This window comes from Alosa pseudoharengus, unplaced genomic scaffold, assembly GCF_046254945.1.
Source record: "Alosa pseudoharengus isolate Yale_2024_CS ecotype anadromous, Long Island Sound unplaced genomic scaffold, YU_APseudo_1.1 YU_APseudo_1.1_scf_7, whole genome shotgun sequence".
NCBI lineage: Eukaryota > Metazoa > Chordata > Actinopteri > Clupeiformes > Clupeidae > Alosa > Alosa pseudoharengus.
In genome coordinates this window covers 28,172,765-28,195,928 of record NW_027468859.1, presented here as the reverse complement: position 1 = coordinate 28,195,928, position 23,164 = coordinate 28,172,765, and the positions used below count along the sequence as shown (strand labels likewise).

Genomic DNA, 23,164 nt, shown 5'->3' with positions numbered 1-23,164 from the left:
CAGCTGACCCTTTGAAATACTGGCAGGAAAGGAGAGTGGTTTATCCAAACCTAACTGTGATGGCCAAAAAATATTTGTGCATGCCAGCAACAAGTGTGCCTTGTGAAAGAATTTTTTCCAAGGCTGGGGAGGTTTATTCAAAAACAAGAAACAGATTAAATGCCAAGACGGCAGAACAACTGTTATTCCTAAATAAAAATGTATGTTGACATACAAAAAATGTGTTTTTTATTTTTCCCATGTTGTACCTGTTTAGTCTAACGCATGTATCCTTTATTTCCCTACAACATGTTCCCAAAAAAACCCTGGGCCATAAGCATAGCCTACATTTTAAAACCATTGTAGCATTTTCCTCTCCAGCATATTCCAAAGGATAATGTACTATGAAACTGAAATAACAAAACATCTAACTGGCAGATATAAAAATATTCTTGTTATAGAAGGCATATAGTCTGAAATTTCTAAGCACCAGCAGGGAATCGAACACCGGACGCTCCGGCCGAATGCAAGTGTGTTAACCACTCAACCACGTAGCTGTGGACGAAGTCGTGCGTTCCATGTTGGCTATTTATATTCTTCGTCTGAAGCAGTTGTGCTTCACGGTCAAAATGTGATGGTGACATCTAGTGGCTAGTTTTGCTAACATGGAGTTACGGGTGTCGGATTGTTTCGAAACCTCGACACATTCCGGCGCAATTGCTTCGAACGTTTCGTTGTTTCACAAAGCCTCGTTCTGCCCATCCCTACTTTCAGATACGGCTCTGTAACATTTAATGATAGAGCGCCCTCCTCTGACTGACAGGAGCAATACCCTCCGTGTGCGCATACATGGAGCAAAGCAAGTTACATGATTTATTTCAGCATACGCACATGTGTATATTAGATGATATGCTGTATATAGTGTAAAGGTAGCAATGCACTCGCGTTGTAGGCTACATCTTCTGATGTAAAACGTGGTCCAAAAAGTTACAGCCTTGATTTCTCACCATATTGCATCTTGCCATATAACATCAACAACACATTACGTGGTTAGAAAATAATATCCAATGTGATTCACATAAGTCATGTGGCATGCGTAAAAACTTCACAAATGTTTGAACTGGATCAACTTGAGGAACTTGTTTATCGATTTGTTTGCACTCATTTTCCCAACAGGCACTGCGCATCGCGCGTTCACCTTTGAACCCTTGTTGAAAACAAGCCGATCAGCTGATCTGACCTGGTAACGTCCACTACATTCTCCTGGGGAGGAGGGGAATTATTATAAACAAGCTGGTTGAAAATTATGACTCCCTCACAACCGGCACAGTATCTAAAATTAATGTTCTTACAAGCAGAGTTTGTACAAAGACACGGCTGTGCAGTTGGACGATGAAGATGTATATCGCTATGCGGCTAGCTGCTAGCAAGTTGCCTGGTTTTAAATTCAGTTCTTTTGCTAGCTAGGTCGCAGCCTCTAGAGAGCGAATATTGTTGTGTTGATGTCGGGAAACTTATTGGGTGTATGATGATATCGATGTTATGATGCGTGTGTATATTTAACTATTCTGCGTTATTGAGTTGACGCGTTTTTGCGGTGTTTTACATGTTGTCCGTAACCTTGTTTATTTCACCCTTATGTTAGCAAGCTGAAGGCTAAACCAGCTAGCAGTCCAAACAATAGTGTTGTACACAAACACTGCTAGTGAGTTAGCAAAGTAGGGGAATTGTGATTCTTAATAGACGGTTATCATTATACCTCTACAAAAAGGTTTGAAAGCTCCGCGGGCTGCTCGTGTGAAGTACATGTTTGGACATGTTCACCATACGATTGTTGTAATGGTCAAGCTGTAAACGGAGTGTAACGCAAGGCAAGTTTCTCAACAAATCTATTTATAGTTCATATTGAATATTTCATTGTACGATTATTTGTAAAGCCTTAAATGAAAATATATAACGTTGGCTCTGTGATTTTCGCATATCGCAATCCAATTTTATTTTATGCCGTGCATAGACAGACATGCTGAGTTAGGAGCCTCTCTTGTAATGTCACTACTTTGTTCGCTGTCTATACTCGGTCTTGGATTACATACCATAGATGTGCCATATTGTAAGCTTAGTTTGTGTCTTCTCTAATAGGTAATCTTGCTAAGGCACATTTTTGTTGAAAATCCATTTGTTTATGTACCATTGTCTTAATATCACAATGCAGTTGAAAACCGCATAGGTTATTCCGGACTTCTTCAGATGTGTTAGAGATCATAGCGTTATTGGGTTAATAAGTTCATAATATTACCGTCTCAGCTCTTAAGCCTCAGAACACATGAGTGGACAAGACAAAGGCATGAACACCATGCTCGTGTGCCAGGAGAGCTATGCCTGCGGAGGTTCAGATGAGGCCGCTTACGAATGTGACGAGTGTGGTAGCCTGCAGTGTGTGCGCTGTGAGCTGGAACTCCATAGGCAGGAACGTATGAGGAACCACGATCGAGTTAGGATCTCGCCGGGTCATGTGCCCTTCTGTGATTCCTGTAAAGGAGAGAACGGATCTCCCGTGAACGGCGGACGACTACGGGCAGTAGTCCGTTGTCAGGGCTGCAAAATCAACTTGTGCCTGGATTGTCAGAAGCGCACCCACAGCGGTATGAATAAACGGAAACATCCGCTCACACCTTATCCCTCTGCCAAACAACCAGAGAAGAACCCCGCAGCAGGTGGTGATGGAGAACTGGAAGTGCTTAAAGCCAAACTAGAGAAAGTCTCCAGCTTCCTTCTGGTGGATGACAAAGAAGATATGCAGGTTGGTATACAACTGACCTGTATCGAAATAAATACTAAAAACATAATGCTTAATGGCAACTGGTAGTCTTTCTAGAAACTCAAGGTCACTTTACAAGAAGGGGTGGTAGTAAGTGTTTGTGTGTGTGTGTGTGTGTGTGCAGGAGCACTGGATGGGATGTTGAGGGAATTAGAGGCCGAAGGCCTCAGTGAAAATATGTGTTTTGAAGTGTTTTTTGAATAGGCCCACAGAAAAGGCACAGCGGATGTGGAGGTGGAGCTGGTTCCAGAGAGTTGGGGCAGACACAGAAAAGGCCCTGTCCCCAAAGGTCTTAGGTCTGGTGCGGGGTATAGCCAGTTGGTCCTTGTTGGAGGACCGGAGGGACTGCAGAGGGGTGTGGGGGTGGAGTAAGTCAGAAAGGTATTTAGGGGCCAGAGCATGGAGGGCCTTGTAGGTGAGAAGCAGGATTTTGTAAATGATGCGGAACTTGACTGGCAACCAATGGAGCTGCATGAGGGTGGGGGTGATGACAATGACACATTAATGCTCTAATCTGAAGTGGTTGTTGTATCAGTGTTGTGATACCTGTGCCCCACCTCTAGGTGCAGGATGAAGATGACTTTGTGAGGAGGTTGGGCTGTGGGCCAGAGGACCTCCTGAAAGTCGTGTCCATCTTTGGCAACACCGGAGAGGGCAAGTCCCACACTCTCAATCACACCTTCTTCCTGGGCCGGGAGGTCTTCAAGACATCCCCCACCCAGGAGTCCTGCACGGTGGGGGTCTGGGTCGCCCTGGACCCAATCCACAAGGTGGTTGTTGTGGACACGGAAGGCCTTCTGGGTGCCGGGGCCAATCAAGGGCAGCGCACACGGCTGCTGCTGAAGGTTCTGGCCGTGTCGGACCTGGTCATCTACCGCACGCATGCCGACCGTCTCCACGACGACCTCTTCAAGTTCCTGGGCGACGCCTCAGACGCGTATCTCAAGCACTTTACCAAGGAGCTGAAGGCCACCACGGCGCGTTGCGGACTGGACGTGCCGCTGTCTACGCTGGGCCCCGCAGTCATCATATTCCACGAGACTGTCCACACCAAGCTCCTGGGCTCAGGTGAATAGGCCAGTCCAGAAGTGGACCTGCAGTCATCAGAGAACACACGTTGAAACTGGAGCTAAAAAATGCAAACTAACAAGACAACATGATAAGCTGTTTGAACAGAAAGCGTAATGCTGAAACATGATATTGAAATATGGCTTGTGATTCAGTCAAGAAATTTGAGTACCAGACATTAAGAGCGAACATAGTGCAACCTTATAGTATGTAGTTGTAGCTGCACAAAATCACTTTGGCTCTTCAGCAGTCATAAATCTCTGCTGACCAAAAAAAAATCTGACAACCAGCTGTTGTTTCTCTCCTCCGTTGTTTAGACAAGCCGTCCGAGTCGGCCGAGAGGCTGCTGCAGGAACGTTTCCGGAAGCTGGGCCTGTTCCCCGAGGCGTTCAGCTCTGTCCAGTACCGCGGCACGCGCACCTACAACCCCCCCACCGACTTCAGCGGCCTGCTGCGCAGCCTGGAGCAGCAGCTGGACAACAACACTACCCGCTCGCCCCGCTCTGCCAGCGTCATTTACAAGGCTTTACAGGTCTGTGTGTGTGTGTGTGTGTGTGTGTGTGTGCGCGTGTGTGCGTGTGTGTGTGCGTGTACGTCTGTGTGTGTGTCTGTGCGTGCGTGCGTGCGCGCGCGTGTACGTCTGTGTGTGTGTCTGTGCGTGCGTGCGTGCGTGCCTTCGTGCGTGCGTGCGTGCGTGCGTGCGTGCGTGTGCGTGTGTGTGTGTGTGCGTGTGTGTGTGTGTGTGTGTGCGTGTGTGTCTGTGTCTGTGCGTGCGTGCGTGCGCGCGCGCGTGTACGTCTGTGTGTGTGTCTGTGCGTGCGTGCGTGTGTGCGTGCGCGTGTGTGTGTGTGTGTGTGTGTGTGTGTGTGCGTGTGTGTGTGTTTAATTATATGGGGAATGTGTGTCTGTCTGACTCTCTCTGTAAACACCAGTGTGGGTTTTCTGTGTTGGTGGTGTGCCTGTCCTGTCAAGCCGTTCCACATGTGTATGATTATCACATCAGCTGAAAGCGACTTTGGTTTCACAGGCCCTGAGTGAACGCTTCAGTGGGGAGATTCCCGAGGAACACATGGCGAGCAACTCCTTCTTCCCTGACGAGTACTTCACCTGCTCCAGTATCTGTCTTAGTTGTGGGTCAGTTCCCTCCCCCTTCCACTGGACTCTACTCTGAACACCACATAGCATACTATTACACAGACATTACAAAATGGCATCTGTTGTTGCACCCATCAAGCACCTGTCTAGGTCAGTCAGGGCCTAAATTTCAGCGCGGGATTGCGGGTATAGCACATCATTTATTCAAGTCCCGCAGCTCTAGTCATCATAATGCGAGAAATTCCCACACACATTTTACAGTGCTGTCTGATAACTATAATCTAACACTGGAGCGGGGTAAATGCGGGACCGGACGGACCAACTTCTGACTCATGAATCGTAACTCCATGCAGACACTGACACACGCACACAGAACCACTTTGCAGGTGCTCGCTCTCTCTCTCTCTCTCTCTCTCTCTCTCTCTCTCTCTCTCTCTCTCTCTCTCTCTCTGTCTTTCTTTCTTTCTTTCACTCTCTCTCTCTCTCTCTCTCTTTCTCTCTCTCTCTCTCTCACAGCAGGACTTGTCACCACTGAAGTCAAATTATGCTAGGTGCTTCTACATCAACTGCTAACCAACAGGGAAGGAAAACAAACGTTTGGTGATCAGGAACTGTCAGGAATTTTGCATACACATAAGTATTACATAGAGCGGACATGCACAATCAGCTATTTTGAAAAATTAACTTAAAGCCGTGGTCAGTCATGATCTGTGTTAGGGACGCACCAATACTGACACTGGCATCGGGTATCGGGCCAATACGGTCATATACTCATACACATAAAAAATGTCTAATTATTACGCACCACACACCAATATCACTTAATAACACACTATTACTGACACTGGCATCGGGTATCGAGCCAATACTGTGCTCATATACTCATACACATAGAAATTGTGTAATTATGCACCACGCACCAATACTACTTAATAACACACTATTACTTCACATTCAAAAATGTCATGTGTTGTTGCACCATTAGAAGTGGGCTTGTCAAGCCCCTGTCTAGGTCAGTCATGATCTGTATACATGTCCATATGGGAGCCTTATTGGGGTTTCTGTGTGCTGCCGTCCCATTCACAGGTCGGGCTGCAAGAACAGCATGAACCACCTGAGGGAGGGCCTGCCGCACGAGGCCAAGCACCGCTGCCGCTACTCCCCTCACTGTGACAACCGCATCTACACCTGCAAGGTGATTACTTCCCAGCGTCCGACTGCATGGTCTCACGGACAGAGGTGTGACTGGCGCTTTAGTGTACACACAGGGGTTTTCTCATCTGTCTTTTTGTCCATCCTTCCCTCCTTCCTCCCTCTCTCCAGTCTTAGCCCCTCCTAATTAATTTTGTGAAGGAACGATAGGAACATGGTCTCTCCCATTCCTCCATCCTCCTATCGTTCCCTCACAAAATTAATTAGGAGGGGCTAAGACTGGAGAGAGGGAGGAAGGAAGGGAGGGAGGATGGACAAAAAGACAGATGAGAAAGCCCCACAGAACTGGTTGAAAGTGTGGTATTGAGCAAGACGGACAGCTAAGTGGTAACATGGTTTGCTGACCTACTCACAACCTGCTCAACAATGCCCACAAAAGCACTGCTATTGCTGATGGCCATTACTATTGTCTGTTTAAATCTCTCCACTGCTATTTTGGATTCAAAATAGGACTGGTTTAAAATCACACACATGTTCATCATCGCCACCTGCATTTAGAACACATTTATACACAATGTCCTTCTGACATCCATTCTAGAATAGTAGAATCATAGGGTAATATGTATGTAGTATATGCTTGAATGTTCCTAACTCTTTATGCTGGCTCTACTCATCTCTAGTTTAGTGTGCTGCAATGATATACTAGTCTGTCTATTCTATATGGTAAAAAAAAAAAACATCTGGATGTGCAAAGAACTGTGTGTCAGTCAACCTGTGGTTGGGCAATGCAGTGTTCTGCAGCTCTGAACATCTAGCCCTTGCCCTTGGGTGGCTGCGTAGTCAGCAATCCAGTCGTGTACTCTTCCGTGCGCCTCCCCTCAGGACACTGCAGAGGAGGGGAGGTATCAGAGAAGACCTGGATTCAGACGACTCGCTTGGGCGCATTCTTTTTCTCCCTCTTCAGCAATTCAGTGTGCAAAAAGTTCTTCGAAAAAAGTGTGTGTGTGTGCCTGCGTGTGGGTGTGTGTGTGTGTGTGTGTGTGTGTGTTGTTATTTGTCTAATGAGATGACTTTACCCCTCAGGCATGCTATGAAAAGGGCAAGGAGGTCATCGTTGTTCCCAAAACAACAGCATCCTCTGACTCGCCCTGGTTTGGTCTGGCTATTTATGCCTGGTCCGGGTGAGTCGTCATTTGACAGCATACACTTCAGCTAGCAGTCACGTTATGTGTCACATTATTCTGATGAGAGGCTGACATTGCAGGTACGTCATTGAATGCCCCAACTGCTCAGTCATCTACCGGAGCAGACAGTACTGGTACGGAAACCAAGACCCCGTCGACACAGTGGTCCGTACGGAGATCCAGCACATCTGGCCAGGGGTGAGATCATGGGCGATTCACTCGCTCTGAATGATGTGATCATACAAGCAATACAATGGATGTTCTAAATCCCAGAGACACTGTTCTATGTCAGATGTTGAGTAGCATTTAGATTAACCCATGGTGGCATTCATGATGTGACATTTTCTGTTATTTCTTTGGCTAATAAGTTGCAGACATTTGCATTCATTGTACTAACTAGTATACATAGCGTTTAGCTGTTCACTAGGGCTCTTGGCTAAGATGGCAGTTACAAACGTGGAAGAGGAATGTGCATCTCCCTTGCACTGACGGCTTTCTCTCACTCCCATTGCGTTTTTCCTGCCCAGTCTGACGGCTTTCTCAAAGACAACAACAATGCTGCCCAGCGACTCCTGGATGGCGTGAGCTTCATATCCCAGTCGTTCTCCGAGCTCAGCGTCAAGCCCACAAAAGCAGTCACTTCCTGGCTCACCGACCAGATTGCCCCGGCCTACTGGACACCCAACTCCCTCATCACGGTGAGTAAACCCGGTAGGGCGCAATCTCCAAGAGCCCCTTCCAATCACCACATCACTGTCGGGACCATGGGAAGGTCATCAGGGCCTTTTGGCAAAGCTAATATGGATCCTTGAAACTAAAACACGGAGTGCTACAAAATATGACCGCCGCCCAGTCAGGGCTCGAAATTAACGGTGTCCCGGGGACCATAAAAATTGTTCACATGGGAAACTAAACGTATAAAATAATAAAAGGTTTAACCTGGCGTAACGGGCAGCTGACAAAAGCAACGTTAGCCAGCTGATCTCTAAAGAAGTGGTTTTGTACACGCAGCCTTACAACACTGTTTCCTGCTCTTCGAATCACTGTACGATGTCATTTTTGGTACAAATACAGAATAAGATACCCTTATGGGATTGATGCTTGCGTCTTTAGGAATCCGCCGTCTTGGTTTGTATAGAAATGAATATTAAGTGACACATAGGCCTACTCGAAAAAAGGGGACGGGCGGTCACTTTCTGATAGCCATCAAACTAGGTTAAACTTACCTAACTAGCAAGCAGTCTGGAAAATGACATTTGTTTTCATGACATTGTGAAAATTTTTGACTGATGGTGTAAGGTTACGCTGGTGTTCTAAAAAAATCCTGTCTGACTAAACAATCCCGTCTTTGACTAAAACACTGCCTTGTTTTCTGTCAGTGAGACGAAACATCACCAAAGCAATGATGAGCTATACTGGAACTGCGATTTCACAAAACGATAGTGTTGCAAAACAGTTTTCAAAGTTAGCATTTGACATTTCCCTGTGGCAGATCTAAGCTATAGGCTATTCTTGAGAAAACGAACAAATATCGGAGAGTATTTAACAGCTTTGTGGTAATTTCTCAGGCTACTGGTGATTTGTTTTCACTGAGATCTGTAGCCATAATAGCATCATGCCAAACTGACATTGAAATTAATGACATATGAAAATAGATTATTGACGGAATGTCATGGTTTGTGTGTGTTTGTGCCTGCATGCGTGGATGTGTGTGAGTCTTTATGTGTGTGGGATCTGTGGCCATAGCATCATGCCAAATTGACATTGAAATTAAAGACAGTATGAAAATAGATTGACGGAATGTCATGGTGTGTGTGTGTGTGCATGTGTGTGTGTGCTTGTGTATTTCTGTGTGTGTGTGTGCCTGCGTGCGTTGATGTGTGTGTGTCTTGTATGTGTGTGGGTGTGTTTGTGTGTGTGTTTGTGTGTGTCTGCGTGTGGGTGTGTTCAACCCTTCGCTCAACTCCACCATCTACAGGCCGATCGGTGCACATTCACTACACATACATTTATTTTTGTATGGCCCCCCATGAACGGAATTCCACAAAACATGCATTCAGAGGCTGTCATAGTGATCTTACACGTCAAACACGTCAGCCAAAGATACCTGCGATTACAACGCCTCATTTCTAATGTGATCGTGATGGCAGTGGTGTTTTGGTTTGTTTCGGTTCCAGAAATGTCGTAAATGTGGCGAGGCGTTCCAGGACAGCGACTCCAAGCACCATTGCCGTGCCTGCGGAGAAGGCTTCTGTGACGCCTGCTCGTCCAAGGCCCGGCCCGTGCCAGAGAGAGGCTGGGGACTCGCTCCAGTGCGGGTCTGTGACGCCTGCTTCCAGAACCGTGGCATCCCAGAAGGTAGTGCGCAGAAATCTACTATACATACCAAGCCAGGTTAAGCGTGGACTGTTATGGGTTCAAATGCAGGGTCCCCATGGTCCTTGAAAAGTCTTTAAAATGTCTTAATGTAGTTGTTTATGACATTTGATCCTGAGCAGAATGGCAGAGCATGTTGAATTTTTTCCTCAGTTTATTCTTTAATTTTACTGCCTCTCCCACAACAATGACCATTTTACACAATTACTAGCAAATATGTTTGCTCTGACAAAGCAATCAGTCATTGGACTGCTTTCAGGACTTTTTCTCCAACAGAAAATGACTTTCCAAACAGTTTTTTAAATCCCTACTTATGGTACTCCTATGCAATTATATAACTGGTATGTTATTAATACACTATGGCATCATGAATCAAATGTTTTCTTTCAGAACTATTTTTTTTGAAAAATGTTCCCTGTCATTAAGTGAGTGAATTTGGCTTGCTTCATCAGATATTTCTTTGGTCGTTCAAGCAGAGCTACTGGACGCAGCTTTGGAGGAGGAGGAAGGGGGGACACTGATCCCAAGGAAAGTGGGAGAGGTGGTGCAGAACACACTGGGAGCTGTGGTTACCGCCATAGATATCCCTCTGGGTGAGTGGTTACCGCCATAGATATCCCTCTGGGTGAGTGGTTACCACCATAGATATCCTTCTGGGTGAGTGGGGAGGTATGTGGCCAAGACGTGGTGCTCATGGCATCCATGGTTACCGCCATAGATATCCGTCTGGGAGCTGTGGTTACCGCCATAGATATCCCTCTGGGTGAGTGGTTACCGCCATAGATATCCCTCTGTGTGAGTGGGGAGCTATGTGGCCAAGACGTGGTGCTCATGGCATACGTGGACAGGGTGCTTGCGCAGGTCTGGAAAAGTGTGGAATTATGGGATACTGGAAAAGGGAAATTTGATGACAAGATTGAATAGAGTGACAATATCAATGTCAATTTCAATTTATTGTGCTTATAGAGCGCCAAAACATTACACATGTATCATGGCGCTTTACTGAGTGTAGACAATCAGAGAAAAAGAAAGGAAGAAAAGAAAGAGAGAGGCCCATGGGTAACAGGGGCGAGGAAAAACTCACTAGAATTGGAGATGCATATAGGAAGAAACCTCAAGCAGATCCACGACTCAAGGGCCTTACCCATCTGCCTAGGGTCAGTACAGGACAGTAAGGTCTGTATACATGACAAATGCATATAATAGTCAGGTGTAGAGAATAGGACATGGTGTTTAAAGCCACCTGAGGTGAAAGTTACAAGAGGTGGGATGATTACGTAACCGGTATGATAGTGCATTAATCCTAATTTAGTGACAGAAAGTCCAGCGTTGGAATTGTCCAGGGGAAAGGAGTTGTCAAGGGGCATGTGGTAGGTTGGCAGACAGGCCAGGAATCCGGGCAGAGTTGTCATAGGCAGGTGATGGGTCGCTAGGCTGTACGGGCCAGGAATCCAGATAGGGGGACAGTAATAGGGCAGTCAAGGATGGGACTTCAGGTGAGATGGGTGAGAGGAGGGCCAAGCACACGGATGGCTAAAGACTGGTGATGATATACCTCACAAGTCAGGTAAGGGGGAAGAAAGAGAGATGTAGAGTGGGTTAGTATTACTGGAAATCAAAATGGTTGATATCAATAAGTAATCAGTGGTACTATATATTGTTACAGTATACAATAGTGAGAAAAGGCAAGAGAGGGAGAGTTGTCAAAATCACAACAAAAATACACATTGTTTTTAACAAAATTACAAAAAGCAAATAATCAGTTTGGAAAAGGTCTGGAAAAAGTGTAGGATTTTTCAGTCACTGGAATAGAGTGTTAAGGCATTTTTGGCAATTTACCGCCATCTGGTGGTTATATGTAGACACTACACCAGGACAACATGAGTTTTAACAAGTCACTTTGGCAACATTTTAGATATATCTTACTATACATTATCTCATCCCTTTACTAGTTGTAGAGTACAAAGAAAACAAAAAAACAAGTTGAAATGCTGCACAGTTCCATCCTTGTTACATCTGTATGCTGCGGACATCAGCCGTTCTCACCTTCACACACTTCCCACACTGAGATGCGTGTTTCTGTTCCCGTGTTTCAGGCCTGGTGAAGGATGCCGCCCGGCCTGCTTACTGGGTGCCCGACCAGGACATACGGTGCTGCCACCAGTGCCAGCGGGAGTTCAGCGCCCGCCTCTCCATCCACCACTGCCGGGCATGCGGGCAGGGCGTGTGCGACGAGTGCTCCCTGGACCGCAGGCCTGTGCCCTCTCGTGGCTGGGACCACCCGGTGAGGGTCTGCAGTGGCTGCAGCCAGAAGGGAGGGGAGCTCTAACTGGACAGGATAGATGCCCCAGTGGGTGAAGGAGGGAGAGAGAAGAAGAAGGAGGAGGAGGAAGAGGAGGAAAAGTGGAAGACTGCCTGTAGAGGGCTCCACTGAGGCCTCAGAACAACCTTGAGTCCTCCTCCTCTCCCCTTTAGAAGTGGATCTGGCTTAGCTTGGCTAGGATGGGTGGGGCCCGGTAAAGGCTTGTAGCAGCTTATATCATGGGATCCAACTAAGGAAAAGAAACTGCATTGCCTCTATAACCCCCCCCCCCCTCCCCTCCCTATGCTTTATACGCTCAATCTTTTAAGGTTATGGTGGCCTGCTCTCTCAGTCCTCTGGGAAAGCACAAGGAGACACATTGCACACACTCTTTTTGATCTGCATCTAAAACTAACGCTGACACAAAGCTGAACAGAAACCCTCGTGACAATCTCTTGCAGTTAACCGATTTGATGTGTCTACCAATCACTTTTAAACACACATATAAGCACATTGACCCCAGGTTACGCTCATACTTGTATTGGCTAAAACTGAGGCATTCCATTCATTGAGAAGTAGCTGTTGACTGAAAGTAAAAAGTGTGATGACTGACAGTAGATGACTGTGGAATATGGTTATCTTCATTTGCATTGGATTTACATTGCCACCTCAGCTTTAGCCAAGTTTAACCCCTTCAAAGAGTTGTCAGTCGGGGTTAAATAATGAAAGTGTGATTGTAGCACAGAAAACTTTGAGGGCAGGTACACAAACCCAATAAAAACAATAAACATATATTCAGTCCAAATCCCCCATCTTTGTCATCCATGACATCACTTTGACCATTTATAATTTGAATCAGGTCTAACTTGATGTCCTCTTTAATGTTTTGATTTTATTTGCAACCACAACCTTAACCCCAACCCCATCCCATTTCCCCCTCATCCTTAAATGTAGCATTGTTAGATATACTCCATGATATGTATCGGTATGATTAATTGCCTGTTATCCAGATCATTGATAGGTTTTAAACGGTCATGGGCTGCCAGCCATCATTTTATAATGGAAATGTATTCTTAATAGCCATTTATTATTTTTTTTAGGTTTTTAAATTTCTTATTCTGTCATTGACTTCGTTTTTTTCTAAATTAATTTCACCCCTCAAAATGTCTGAAGGTGCAGAGATCATTCTGATCGGAGTCATTCAGAAACTGTTGCGCGTGATGTTAACGTGCTGGCTAACGCCACATCACCCAATCAGACGATAGATTCTGGACTGATTCAACCTCCCCTGCTCCCCCCCTCCAAGGACTGTACAGTCTCATGTAGCTACATCGGTCTCATCATGGTCATAATCATCTTCATAATCAGTGTAATATCTTCTCAATAAGCTCAGTGAGTTTACGTTTGGCTGCAAAATAAGCTTTCAGGTACACTAAAAGTATACAGGTTTGGGTAAGGACAGCTAAGGACTGTAATTTATAGAGGAACTAAGGTGTTAAACCATCCTATTTTCTGCACCAGGTATGCTGATATAATTAAAACATATGAACATCTGAAGAGTGTAACTGTCTTTATTTGCTACATGGTTTTTATAGTTCCCACAATCACCTTTCAGTTTCGTATTTAAGATCATTTTATGTCAACTTTTCATACAGTCACTAAGGCTGGACATCGGATCAGTTAACCCAATTTTATTCCATTAGGATTCATAAGAACACAATTCGATTAAATCCAATTAAATTTGGGCTCAGTATCGATAGGGAAAATGACATGCTGCAGTATATAGCAGCCTTCCAGCATATACAACGGGGAGCGCTGGCAATTAGATTGGCTTTAACAGAACAGTAAAACCATTGTAGAAATGAACCTGGGGGAAGTGCATATTACCGTAGCTTAAAAGTTTGATGAATATTTTCCATTCAGTAGATATTGGGACAAAATTATTCTTTGCTAAGATATTTTTGCTTACTCCTAAAGATTACAGTGCTTTAATTAACTTTGTGTTATATTCCTAGATCTTTTAAAAATGGGTTGACTTATGGTCTCAATGGGTTCAAAATAACAGTAGATGTAAAGGTTTCTTCATGGTGGTGGGATCTTATGATCTGTTTATTATGTATTCCTCAGAGGTCAAGTTGATCAAGGCAGGTGTTTTAAATGACCACTATTGCAGCAGTTGTGTATGGCAAGACTGTAAATTCTTTATGTACAAGTTCATATTTGATAAAATATCAATCCAAGAATCGTTGCACACTGCAACTAGTGCAAAGTTCTTTTGAAAAAGAAAATCCATTAAGAAAAAACCCAGCATGAGAGCAGCCTGATGCGTCTAGATTTCTAGGCTAGCTGGAGGCTAGCCTGACCCACATCAAATTACATTTGCTGCCGCTAGGGTGCATCTAGATTTCTAGGCTAGCTGGAGAGAGGATCACAGAAAAAAAACAATGTAGACCTGATCATTAGTTTGTGGCATTTAAAAAAAAAATCAGCTTTATCACTAGCCTAGAAAGCTAGACGCGCCCCTAGCGGCAGCAAATGTAATTTGATGCCAGGGCTAGTCTAGCAACTCTCCGTTGGCTTGTGAGCTCCAGAAATCGAAACTTAATCAGGCCAATGAAATCCTGTATAGAGTCGTTAGGTGGGCTTAACATAATGATTGATGGCAGAGTTGCAACGGTTTGGCTTGAATTCCCTGCTACTTGAAAACAAATAAGATGGATGTTGCTGTTGGCGAACAGTGTGACACGAGTTAAGCTTTTATTAAGTTGGCAAACGTTTGAACTAGCCAACTAGCTTCGCTGGTGGGAAAAGCATGGGACTCATAGCGCTGCCGCTGTCCTATTGCGTGCAGAGGGAATTTGAAAGACAACTGATTATCCCGCCCCTCGGACTGAGCACTGCGAACGGTGAGTGCCCAGACCCTACATTTTAATGTGGGTCTGGCTCGTCAGGCTACTTTATCACTGTATTTGAAATAAGTAAAGATTTGTTATTTGGCCGTTCAGATAACTGAAATCTAGAGGACTTGTCTTGCAGATTTTTCATCACATCTTTCCAGTCCATAAATTGCACTTGTGGTAGACACAGTAGAAGAAGAAAAAAAACCCCACAAACTCATAATTTAGAAAAAAAATGTAACAATGTAAATTTTAATGCCCGAGTGTGTTGTTTTTAAAAGGCTGCATCTGTTTCTGGAGCTCTCTGTAAACAAAAGTCATGCAATCATTTCCAAATCTCCTCTTCTCAGAAGTCCTTTTTAAATCTTCAACAACTTCTCAGTGACTCCGAGAACAAGCAGCCAATCTTGCCGGGACGGCCCATCGTCTACATGCCCCCCCCCCCCCCCCCCCCCAGATGCCACAACCCGGGACGGAAACCACGGTCACGACTCTGTCCGCCTCTCTGAACCCAGTGCCGCGGCTGCCTCGCCACCTGGGGTGGCGTCCTGGTAGTCGCTGTTGTACGGGTAGTAGTAGAGGTCTTGCTCCACGGCCATGAGGAGCCCGGGCAGCCCCTTGCAGCCGCCCAGCTGGGAGGAGAAGACCACGTTGGGGATGCTGTCGAAGCCATCTTTGCCCGCTGGGTGCGGCGACGGGATGGTCCTCAGCAGATGCCCGTCGCTCAGGCTCCACAGACGTGTGTAGCAGTCCTGGCCAACTGCAGAGGGTGGGAAACCAAGGAGGGAGGGGTTTGTCCTTTTAGTTACAGTTTTAATTATTCATACAGATTTTTAGCTACCTTGTTCTGAAACAAAATGGGACTCGATCAATTTTCCAGTGCAGTACTTAAGAGGATGAAGGCGAAAGAGGAGAAGATGAATTTTCATCAGGGTGAACAATAAAGAATCTGTTATATATAGCAGAGTTATTATTCATTATCAATGACCTTTAATAAGGGAAAAGAACACGTTGAGATTGTTATGTCTTTTTCGAGTGGGCCCTAGCCAAGAAGGCAGCACACAAGGCAGTTTATCCCAAGAATGTTGCACATTCACTTAAACGTCATCTGCCTCTTTCTACATCAAATCTGGCAAGATCAGTTTTGTTAGAGTCAAGGTCATTCCTCATGAGTCTCTCACCTGCCAGAAGTAGCCCCTCTTCCTCGTTGACATGCAGGGGGAGGTAAGCATACTCATTATGGTGGCCCTCATAGTTCTTGACTGGTCGGGTCGTACGGATATCCCACAACTTGATCTTTAAGTGTCCCAAGAGACAATAAAAAGGAAATGCATTAAACAGGAAGAGATGTGTGTGTATGTGTGTTACAGTTAAAGCCAGATTACAAGTCCTCCCTACTAGACTCAACCTCTCCATCTGGTTTCCCACAACTCAGGTTCCTCATTGCTTGCATCACACCTCAGAACATATCACTGAAACACTGTCACACATCCTAAATGGCTGCCATGCGTACAAAGGAATGTACATAGCACGCCATGACAGAATAGTAGACCTCATAGTGAAAGACATATCAAACCATTTTCCACCCTCAGTAAGAATGTACAAACATTCCCAGGTAAAACCATCCATGTTTCAGCACTGCAATAGTAACTCTAATACTTTCTCACACCTGGTTGCCAATACACCAGATGTTGTTATTATCAATGAGGAGTCCAGTGAGGTGTACATTTTGGAGATAGGCTGCACCTTTGATTCTAGCATGGAGGTGGCTTTCTGCACCAAGGTAGTTAAATACCAACCACTCCTAAACACCATCTCAGAGCTAGGCTATAGGTGCAGACTACTCGTATTCATATTTGGTAGCCTAGGACACGTACACAGGCTGGTTGTAAGAGGGCTGCAACTACTTGGGATGGCCAAAGGGAGGGCTAAACAGTTTGCAAAGTACTGTGCCATCTCTGCTATTTTTGGCAGCCGCCACATATGGCGGAGACGTTGCTACTTATACCCTTAAGAACTGAGTATTGTGCTTGTTAAGTTATATATCACTTAAGTTAAGTGACATTGTGAAGACCTGGTGCATGCTACTGGTCCATAGGTTTGCATATGTATTGTACTGCATTCTTAATATTTGTGTCCCTGTACCATTTTCTTCATGTGGACATAAATAAATGGTTAAAATGTGTGAAAGAGAGAAAAAGAGAGTGTGTGAAAGTGACGTGTGTGTGTGCCAATAAGAGAACAAGGGGGTGAAAAACTACACTTTCTTTCAAAAGCTTTTTTAGAATTAAAAATAGGGGAGAACGGCCTATATGCTAGGAAGGCTCTGCAGCAAGGTTAGATATTTCCAGTGGAGCGTCAGCTTGGTTGTAACAGCATCTTTACTGTTATATTCTGCTCCTTTCATGTTCACTCGGACACTGAATATCTTGTTTATGGCCAACAGGGCAACTCTTTATACAACTTTGATACACGCATAAATCCTTCAGCATCTTTACCTACTCATTCACTAGGGGCAACACCCAACTAGATCCACGTAAACAGGTGCACTAGAACAATTTTTTGATTTATCTTTTAGATTTATCTTTACTCAAACAAAACAGCAATTTGATTGATATTACCTGAAATACACAATTAAATAACATGACTTCTTAATGTTTTTAAAAATGGAGATATAGCGTTTTGGAACCAAACTCTTCATATATGAGCTGGCTAACGTGCCTTTCTGGCATGAAGGCAATTGTCAAGACACAAGAGTTATCATGAGTTATTAAGAGTTTGCCATGTCTGACCTTGCCCTGCATGTCAGAGGCGAGGAGGTAGTTTTCGTCCTGTAGAAGGCGGACAGAGGTGACGGCCGAGCCCTGCTGGAAGCGACAGGCCTTCCAGCTGTGGTCACGCCGCGAGCGTTGCCGCAGGTCGATGCTGAAGATCTCTCCCGAGCGACAGCCGTTGAAGAGCACTGGGGCCTGAGAGAAGTTAATCAACAGTTAAACCGACTAAGGTACCTGCTAACTGGGCCACCCACATCAGGCTTGGGGACAGATTAGATTGTCATAAAACTTTTATTGCAATCCAACTGTAATTTTTGGGGTTAAAGACCTGTGACTCACAGACGCTCAGCGATATCTGATGTTGAATGATTGTGGAGATAGTTGGCCTAAATATGCTAGATTTCCCTCTACAAGTCAACAGAAAACTCCACTCAATTTTTCTGTTGATTTATGGGTTTCATCAGGTCCCTTTCCACAAGTGTATACAATCAAGCACCTAGATTATGAATGCAGACTGCATGGTGCTTGATTAATACACCTGTGAAAAGGGAACCCATGAATATGTACACTCTTCAGTTAAGATTAACACCACACATCAACCCTACCTTAATAAACGGCAGAATTTAAACTCAGTTAATATCCATTTAAGTGTTTCAGTGGATTTTTTTTCAGTCGGACACAACATGATAACTCACACTACATGTTTGAATCGGACATGATTGCTGTGCTCATTCTGGAAGACAGCAGATAAACTGACATTCCAGAAATCCGGAGCTGACTTTGATTGTCTTCTAATTATGTCTGAGCCTTAACTACACAACAAATTGGACAGGAATTTGGCCCAACGAAAAAGTTGTTTGCACAGACACATTTGGGTCTAAGATTGTGTCAAAAACACACAATCTCTGCTTTGCCATTAAACTTATCCCATGTATACTGATGGTGATACTGTATGCGTCTCTGGCCCTTACTATATCAATCAGGCCAAAGTGGAACTCTCAGATTCCAAAGTGGAACTCTCAGATTCCAAAGTGGAACTCTCAGACTTACAAAAGAATGTCAGACTGTCCACTCACCCTGAGAGCAAATTGTTGGGCGAGCACGTCACTGCCGACGCTGTACGTCTGCCTCCTTCCCGTCACAGCGTTCGTTACGATCACTTGCCGCGAGAGACCTACAGATAACCAGACAGATGCATTCTTTTTATTTATGTCTTAGGCCGGTGAAGTGACCTCCCTCTGGGCCTGTTCTGCACCTCTTGAACCAGGCTGTGCCAGCTGTGCCCCTTTTCCTCATTCTCCCATGCCCTTTGCCAGGCTGTGATGTGGCCTCCCTCTTTTCCTTTTGACCTGTGGATGCCATCTGAGCGCCTGACTGATGAAGTTGGCTGGATCTTTACGTAAAATGTGACTGATCCAATTCCATTTCCTCTTCCAGGTCTCCATATTTCATATATATGGTGGAGCAGTGGTAACTTCACCGCCACTGGCAATTGGTCAGCTGTTGCGACTTGCGAGACCGAGACGATTAAAATAAAAGCATCTGCTAATTACCACCAGTCAACATTAGTCACAGACACAGTATGATTAGAATGTTTCTTTCCCTCTAACTCACACACACACACACACACACCCACACACACACAACGTCGGGATCTTAGTATTCACCCGTGCTGAATGTCTTGTCAGCCTGTGGATTGAGACACCAGGCACACGACCAGACGGTGGAGATCTTGAAGCTGCACAGCATCCCTGGCTGGTCTGCAACAGCAAAAGGCACCACAGATTATGAAAATCACACTACCATAACTGCATCTGGAGTGACAACCTATCAGACCTTTACATAGCATGTCCACAGTTAAGCAGATCAAAGCAGGGAAGGGGTTGGTGAGGTCTTACCAGGGTTGGAGTTGCTGAAGAGAGAGGCGGGCAGTACGCTCACACAGCCTGGAGTTTCCGATATACTCACAAGACACAAGCTGCAGGCTGAGTTAAGGAAGAGTCAACAATGGTGATGTCTCAAGCATACAAGTCTCCTCTATTTACACTCATCTGTTAATATGTAATGCATCAATTGTGGTGTGCAAAACCAAGACAGTGAGAGTGTTTAACCATATCTCTAACTGTAGCAGCAGGGGGGGGGGGGTGTACTGGTGATGGCAATGCTTCAGGTAATAACATACAGGCTGATGTGGAGAGATTAGAATGATTGGGGATCCAGTGTGGTTCAAGCAGAGTAAAGGATACAGCACATGCGAGTCTGCATGGGAAACAGAGGCCCAGCATATGGAGTTCACCTGTCGTCCAATCAACAAGACTATTAGCTTAGTCAAAATGTTACAAAAACAGCAAACAATCATGAGGGGGGAATGGGTGTTTGTTTGGGTTTTGAGTTTCAACAACAATGGTCTCAAAGAAAAAACCTGTTACAGCGATTGTGAATGTTCCGATTCGGAATGGTACTCCAGAGTGTGATTTGTGGACTTGGAAGGTGGCAGTTGTTAAGAGCTCCTCACCTTGCGGTTGGTGAAGTACAGGTTGTCGCACATCTCCACCGACAGGGAGCCCTTGCTACAGCCGCCGAGGTTCATTATGCCGTACTTGCAGCCGCCGTGCGACACGTCGTTCACCGTGAAGATGCGCTCGCAGGTGGAGTCCGCCTGATGGATGACAAACAGGCAAAAGAGATTGAAGACGCTGGGCTTAAAGCAAGCAATACAATCAAAAGATGCATTCTGAATAATAATGACTGTAACGATCAATAATATGATTATCAGATCATTTGATTTTATTTCCTTTCCTTTCGGTCAGCAGAACTATAGCTATTGGATACTCACCACAATATGGCGGAAGTTGTCTGTGTTGGGAGAACTGGAGTCTGAACTCTGAACCTCAAGCTTGTATCGCCTCATCCCGCTCACCTTCAGTTCATGGATCAGCCTGGGAACAGACCAAACTGCCTTCAAATATCAACAGCTGCAGTATAAGTATAAATACTCTTTTGAGTATATATACTTATAAGCGCTCAAGGGCACTTCAGCCGTTCCTACTGGTCAGGGTTCAAACCGGCAACCCTCCGGTTACAAGTCCAAAGTGCTAACCAGTAGGCCACGGCTGCCCCTAGTGCTTTAAGAATGTGGTGTGAAAGGCAGAAATGGCCTTTACAGTTGTCAAGACTCAAGGTGCAATGGATATCATCACTTATTTCATACCTGCAGTAAGAACTGGGAGGGAGAAGGCCTAGGTGTCTGTTTTGTAACAGAAGAGACGTGTTCAGTCCTGTTCGTGGGGCTTTCTGTAATGTGGGCATGAAATATAGTTCTTTATTGAGAGATCTTCTCATGCTGTACTGTAATGTATGTCTTGCAGCACTAGTTGTTGGAAGTTATAGTTGACTGAATAGCTGTAATCAAACCCGGGTCGCCCATAGAGTTACAAAACATAAAGTGCTATGGTCACCCACATGTGGCACGATGGTGACTTGGTGACCCAAGCCAGCCAAGACACTTTACATCAACACCCAAAAACTCCTCTGCTGCTTACCTTCCTGGGTTGTTCATCCTCTAAAAGCATGGCAGACCTCCTTTGTTCATGTTCCTTTGCTCGAAGCATTTCGTTGGTCAAGGGGTTGCAGTTGTTGTGTCCAGGCAGCAGGCGGAAATAGCGGTTCTTCTCAGGGTCAAAGTAGAAGCCTGGTAGATCTGTGATATAAAATGTTTTGAGTGCAACAGCCGAGGGAAAGCCATAGAGTTGGTTGTAGAGCTGGGTGCATTCTGGGTATTACCCACAAATCAAAGATCTGCAATCTGGTTTTGCAAAAACGTTGTTGGTATTTGAGCTCATCAGCCAATCAAATTTCTCCTCCACCTATGCTCCAGGTTGACAGGTTGATTGTTTATGCCTCTGTGTAAAACACTATGTTTCTCATTTACAAAGCCAGTACTGAATGGACAGCTAAAAGGCCTTGGGAACCCATTAGATTAGAACCATGGACCTTTCATGCTTACCTGGTGCAGTGGATGTGGAGGATGTTAAGGACGTGATGCAGGTGGATGCACTGGACCCGGCCTCTGCACCATCATTGGAGGCGCTGTAGCGGTCTGGTGACTCGTCATACCTGCTGCTAAAATGTAAATACACACATGTCAAATATGCCGTTCTAAAACTGTGATGTAGGCACTGTACAGTATTCTTATTGAACACCGCACCTTATAAAAGCTTTGTCCAGTTACAATCATAGACAGTGAAAGAAAGGTTAGTCTATAACCATCCTCGTTCTTTGTTTAAGTGTGGTCCAATTTGTTAACTGTTTGATTGTTTGATTAGTCTCTAAGCAAGCGATTTGACAGCTGTCACAAATCATCATACCTGTGATGGGATCTGTTAGTGGACGGAGCTCTTCGCCATTTACCAAAGTAACGCCCGTGTCGACCTCTGCCTCGCTTCATTCTCTGTTTGACATAATAGTTAAAATCAGTGTTTCTAAAAGCGACTAAAAACACCTACATGAAACGATTTGTGTTTACAATGACATACAAGGAGCAGATGAATCGGAAATATAACATGGTTATCATGTGGGAGATTATCTAACGTTATGTCTGAAATAACATCTAAAAACCTGGTTCTAGGTAGGCTAGCCTAGCCTACAACAGGAGTCCATGGTTTCCCCACAGGTAATATATTAGTCAGGGCATTGCTCTTGACAGCTGTATGATAAATCCGCGAGTACATTTTTGCCAGGACTAGTAGCCTATGATGACAGAGACAGATAACGACAAATAACTGCTTTATGTTTAGCTAGCTAGCCTGTATAACTAAACGTAACTAACGTTAACTGCAGCAGTCAACTGTTTTGTTTCATCAACATAACAAAGTTGCAAGCCAGCTAATAAACAAACAAATTTACAACTTTACTCTAGCTAGTAGCCTAAAATAATCTACTTGCCCAACAAGTAAACCAGGTGTAAACAAGGAAACGTTTAAGGGACGAATAATTTAAAGAACTTGAAAGTATGGTTATGAAAAAACCTTTGCTAAAGCCAGAAGCTCACACGAGATATCCACTTCCGGGTAACTCCTTCCCATATCAAAATATCACTTTTAAATCTAGAAGGGGGCAGCAGGCCAACATGCCCCATATCGAATAGTGAAACGTAGAAATCTATCTATCTACCTCTCTGCTGCAATTTAACGCGCAATGGCTCAGTCACAGCCAGATAAACAAAAAAGCACACAAATATCCTATGAAAGATCCATCCTGGTAGAGCTAACCAACCTTTATCAGCCGTCTCTGGTCTAACGATATAGGGACAAACTAGCATATGCGGTATGCTGTTGCTTTTCTTTTATTTCGTGCTTCAGGTAGGCTATGCCACGTTATAAGTATATCTTTTCTATTATATTTTAATGTGTAAACTTCATGCGGTGATTGCGTCTGAAATGTTTGCGCTCTTTTGCAACAGTCCCATGGCAGAGGGACTGATGTGTCTTGCTCGTTTCCTGCCTGATTGCTTTTCTTTC

At 44.8% G+C, this 23,164-nt stretch overlaps 2 protein-coding genes across 5 annotated transcripts; one reads left to right on the top strand and one right to left on the bottom strand.

The window, feature by feature from the left end:
• The first annotated feature begins 1,195 nt into the window (after nt 1–1,195).
• On the top strand, nt 1,196–13,531 carry zfyve1 (zinc finger, FYVE domain containing 1). 2 transcript variants are annotated; one of them, XM_076273077.1, is made up of 11 exons: nt 1,196–2,779; nt 3,361–3,865; nt 4,183–4,397; nt 4,893–4,999; nt 6,047–6,155; nt 7,196–7,293; nt 7,377–7,494; nt 7,824–7,994; nt 9,474–9,654; nt 10,149–10,265; nt 11,769–13,531. In XM_076273077.1, exons 1-11 carry the CDS (start codon nt 2,303–2,305, stop codon nt 11,999–12,001), a joined length of 2,331 nt encoding a protein of 776 aa, XP_076129192.1. In that variant the 5' UTR covers nt 1,196–2,302; the 3' UTR covers nt 12,002–13,531. The 2 variants fall into 2 exon arrangements, with proteins under 2 accessions (XP_076129192.1, XP_076129191.1); XM_076273076.1 differs by having other exon boundaries at nt 10,125–10,265.
• A 1,780-nt stretch (nt 13,532–15,311) lies between these two features.
• Nucleotides 15,312–22,763, bottom strand: wdr21 (WD repeat domain 21). Of its 3 annotated transcripts, none has more exons than XM_076273078.1 (14): nt 22,673–22,763; nt 22,013–22,095; nt 21,652–21,767; nt 21,188–21,345; nt 20,857–20,939; nt 20,482–20,584; nt 20,161–20,304; nt 19,892–19,941; nt 19,544–19,623; nt 19,313–19,405; nt 18,722–18,819; nt 17,664–17,840; nt 16,053–16,167; nt 15,312–15,631 (listed from the first exon to the last, which is right to left on the bottom strand). In XM_076273078.1, the coding sequence occupies exons 1-14, from the start codon at nt 22,727–22,729 to the stop codon at nt 15,357–15,359; spliced, it is 1,632 nt and encodes a 543-aa protein (XP_076129193.1). In that variant the 5' UTR covers nt 22,730–22,763; the 3' UTR covers nt 15,312–15,356. The 3 variants fall into 3 exon arrangements, with proteins under 3 accessions (XP_076129193.1, XP_076129194.1, XP_076129195.1); XM_076273079.1 differs by having other exon boundaries at nt 21,652–21,764; XM_076273080.1 differs by lacking the exon at nt 22,673–22,763 and adding an exon at nt 22,263–22,648.
• Nucleotides 22,764–23,164: the final 401 nt, after the last annotated feature.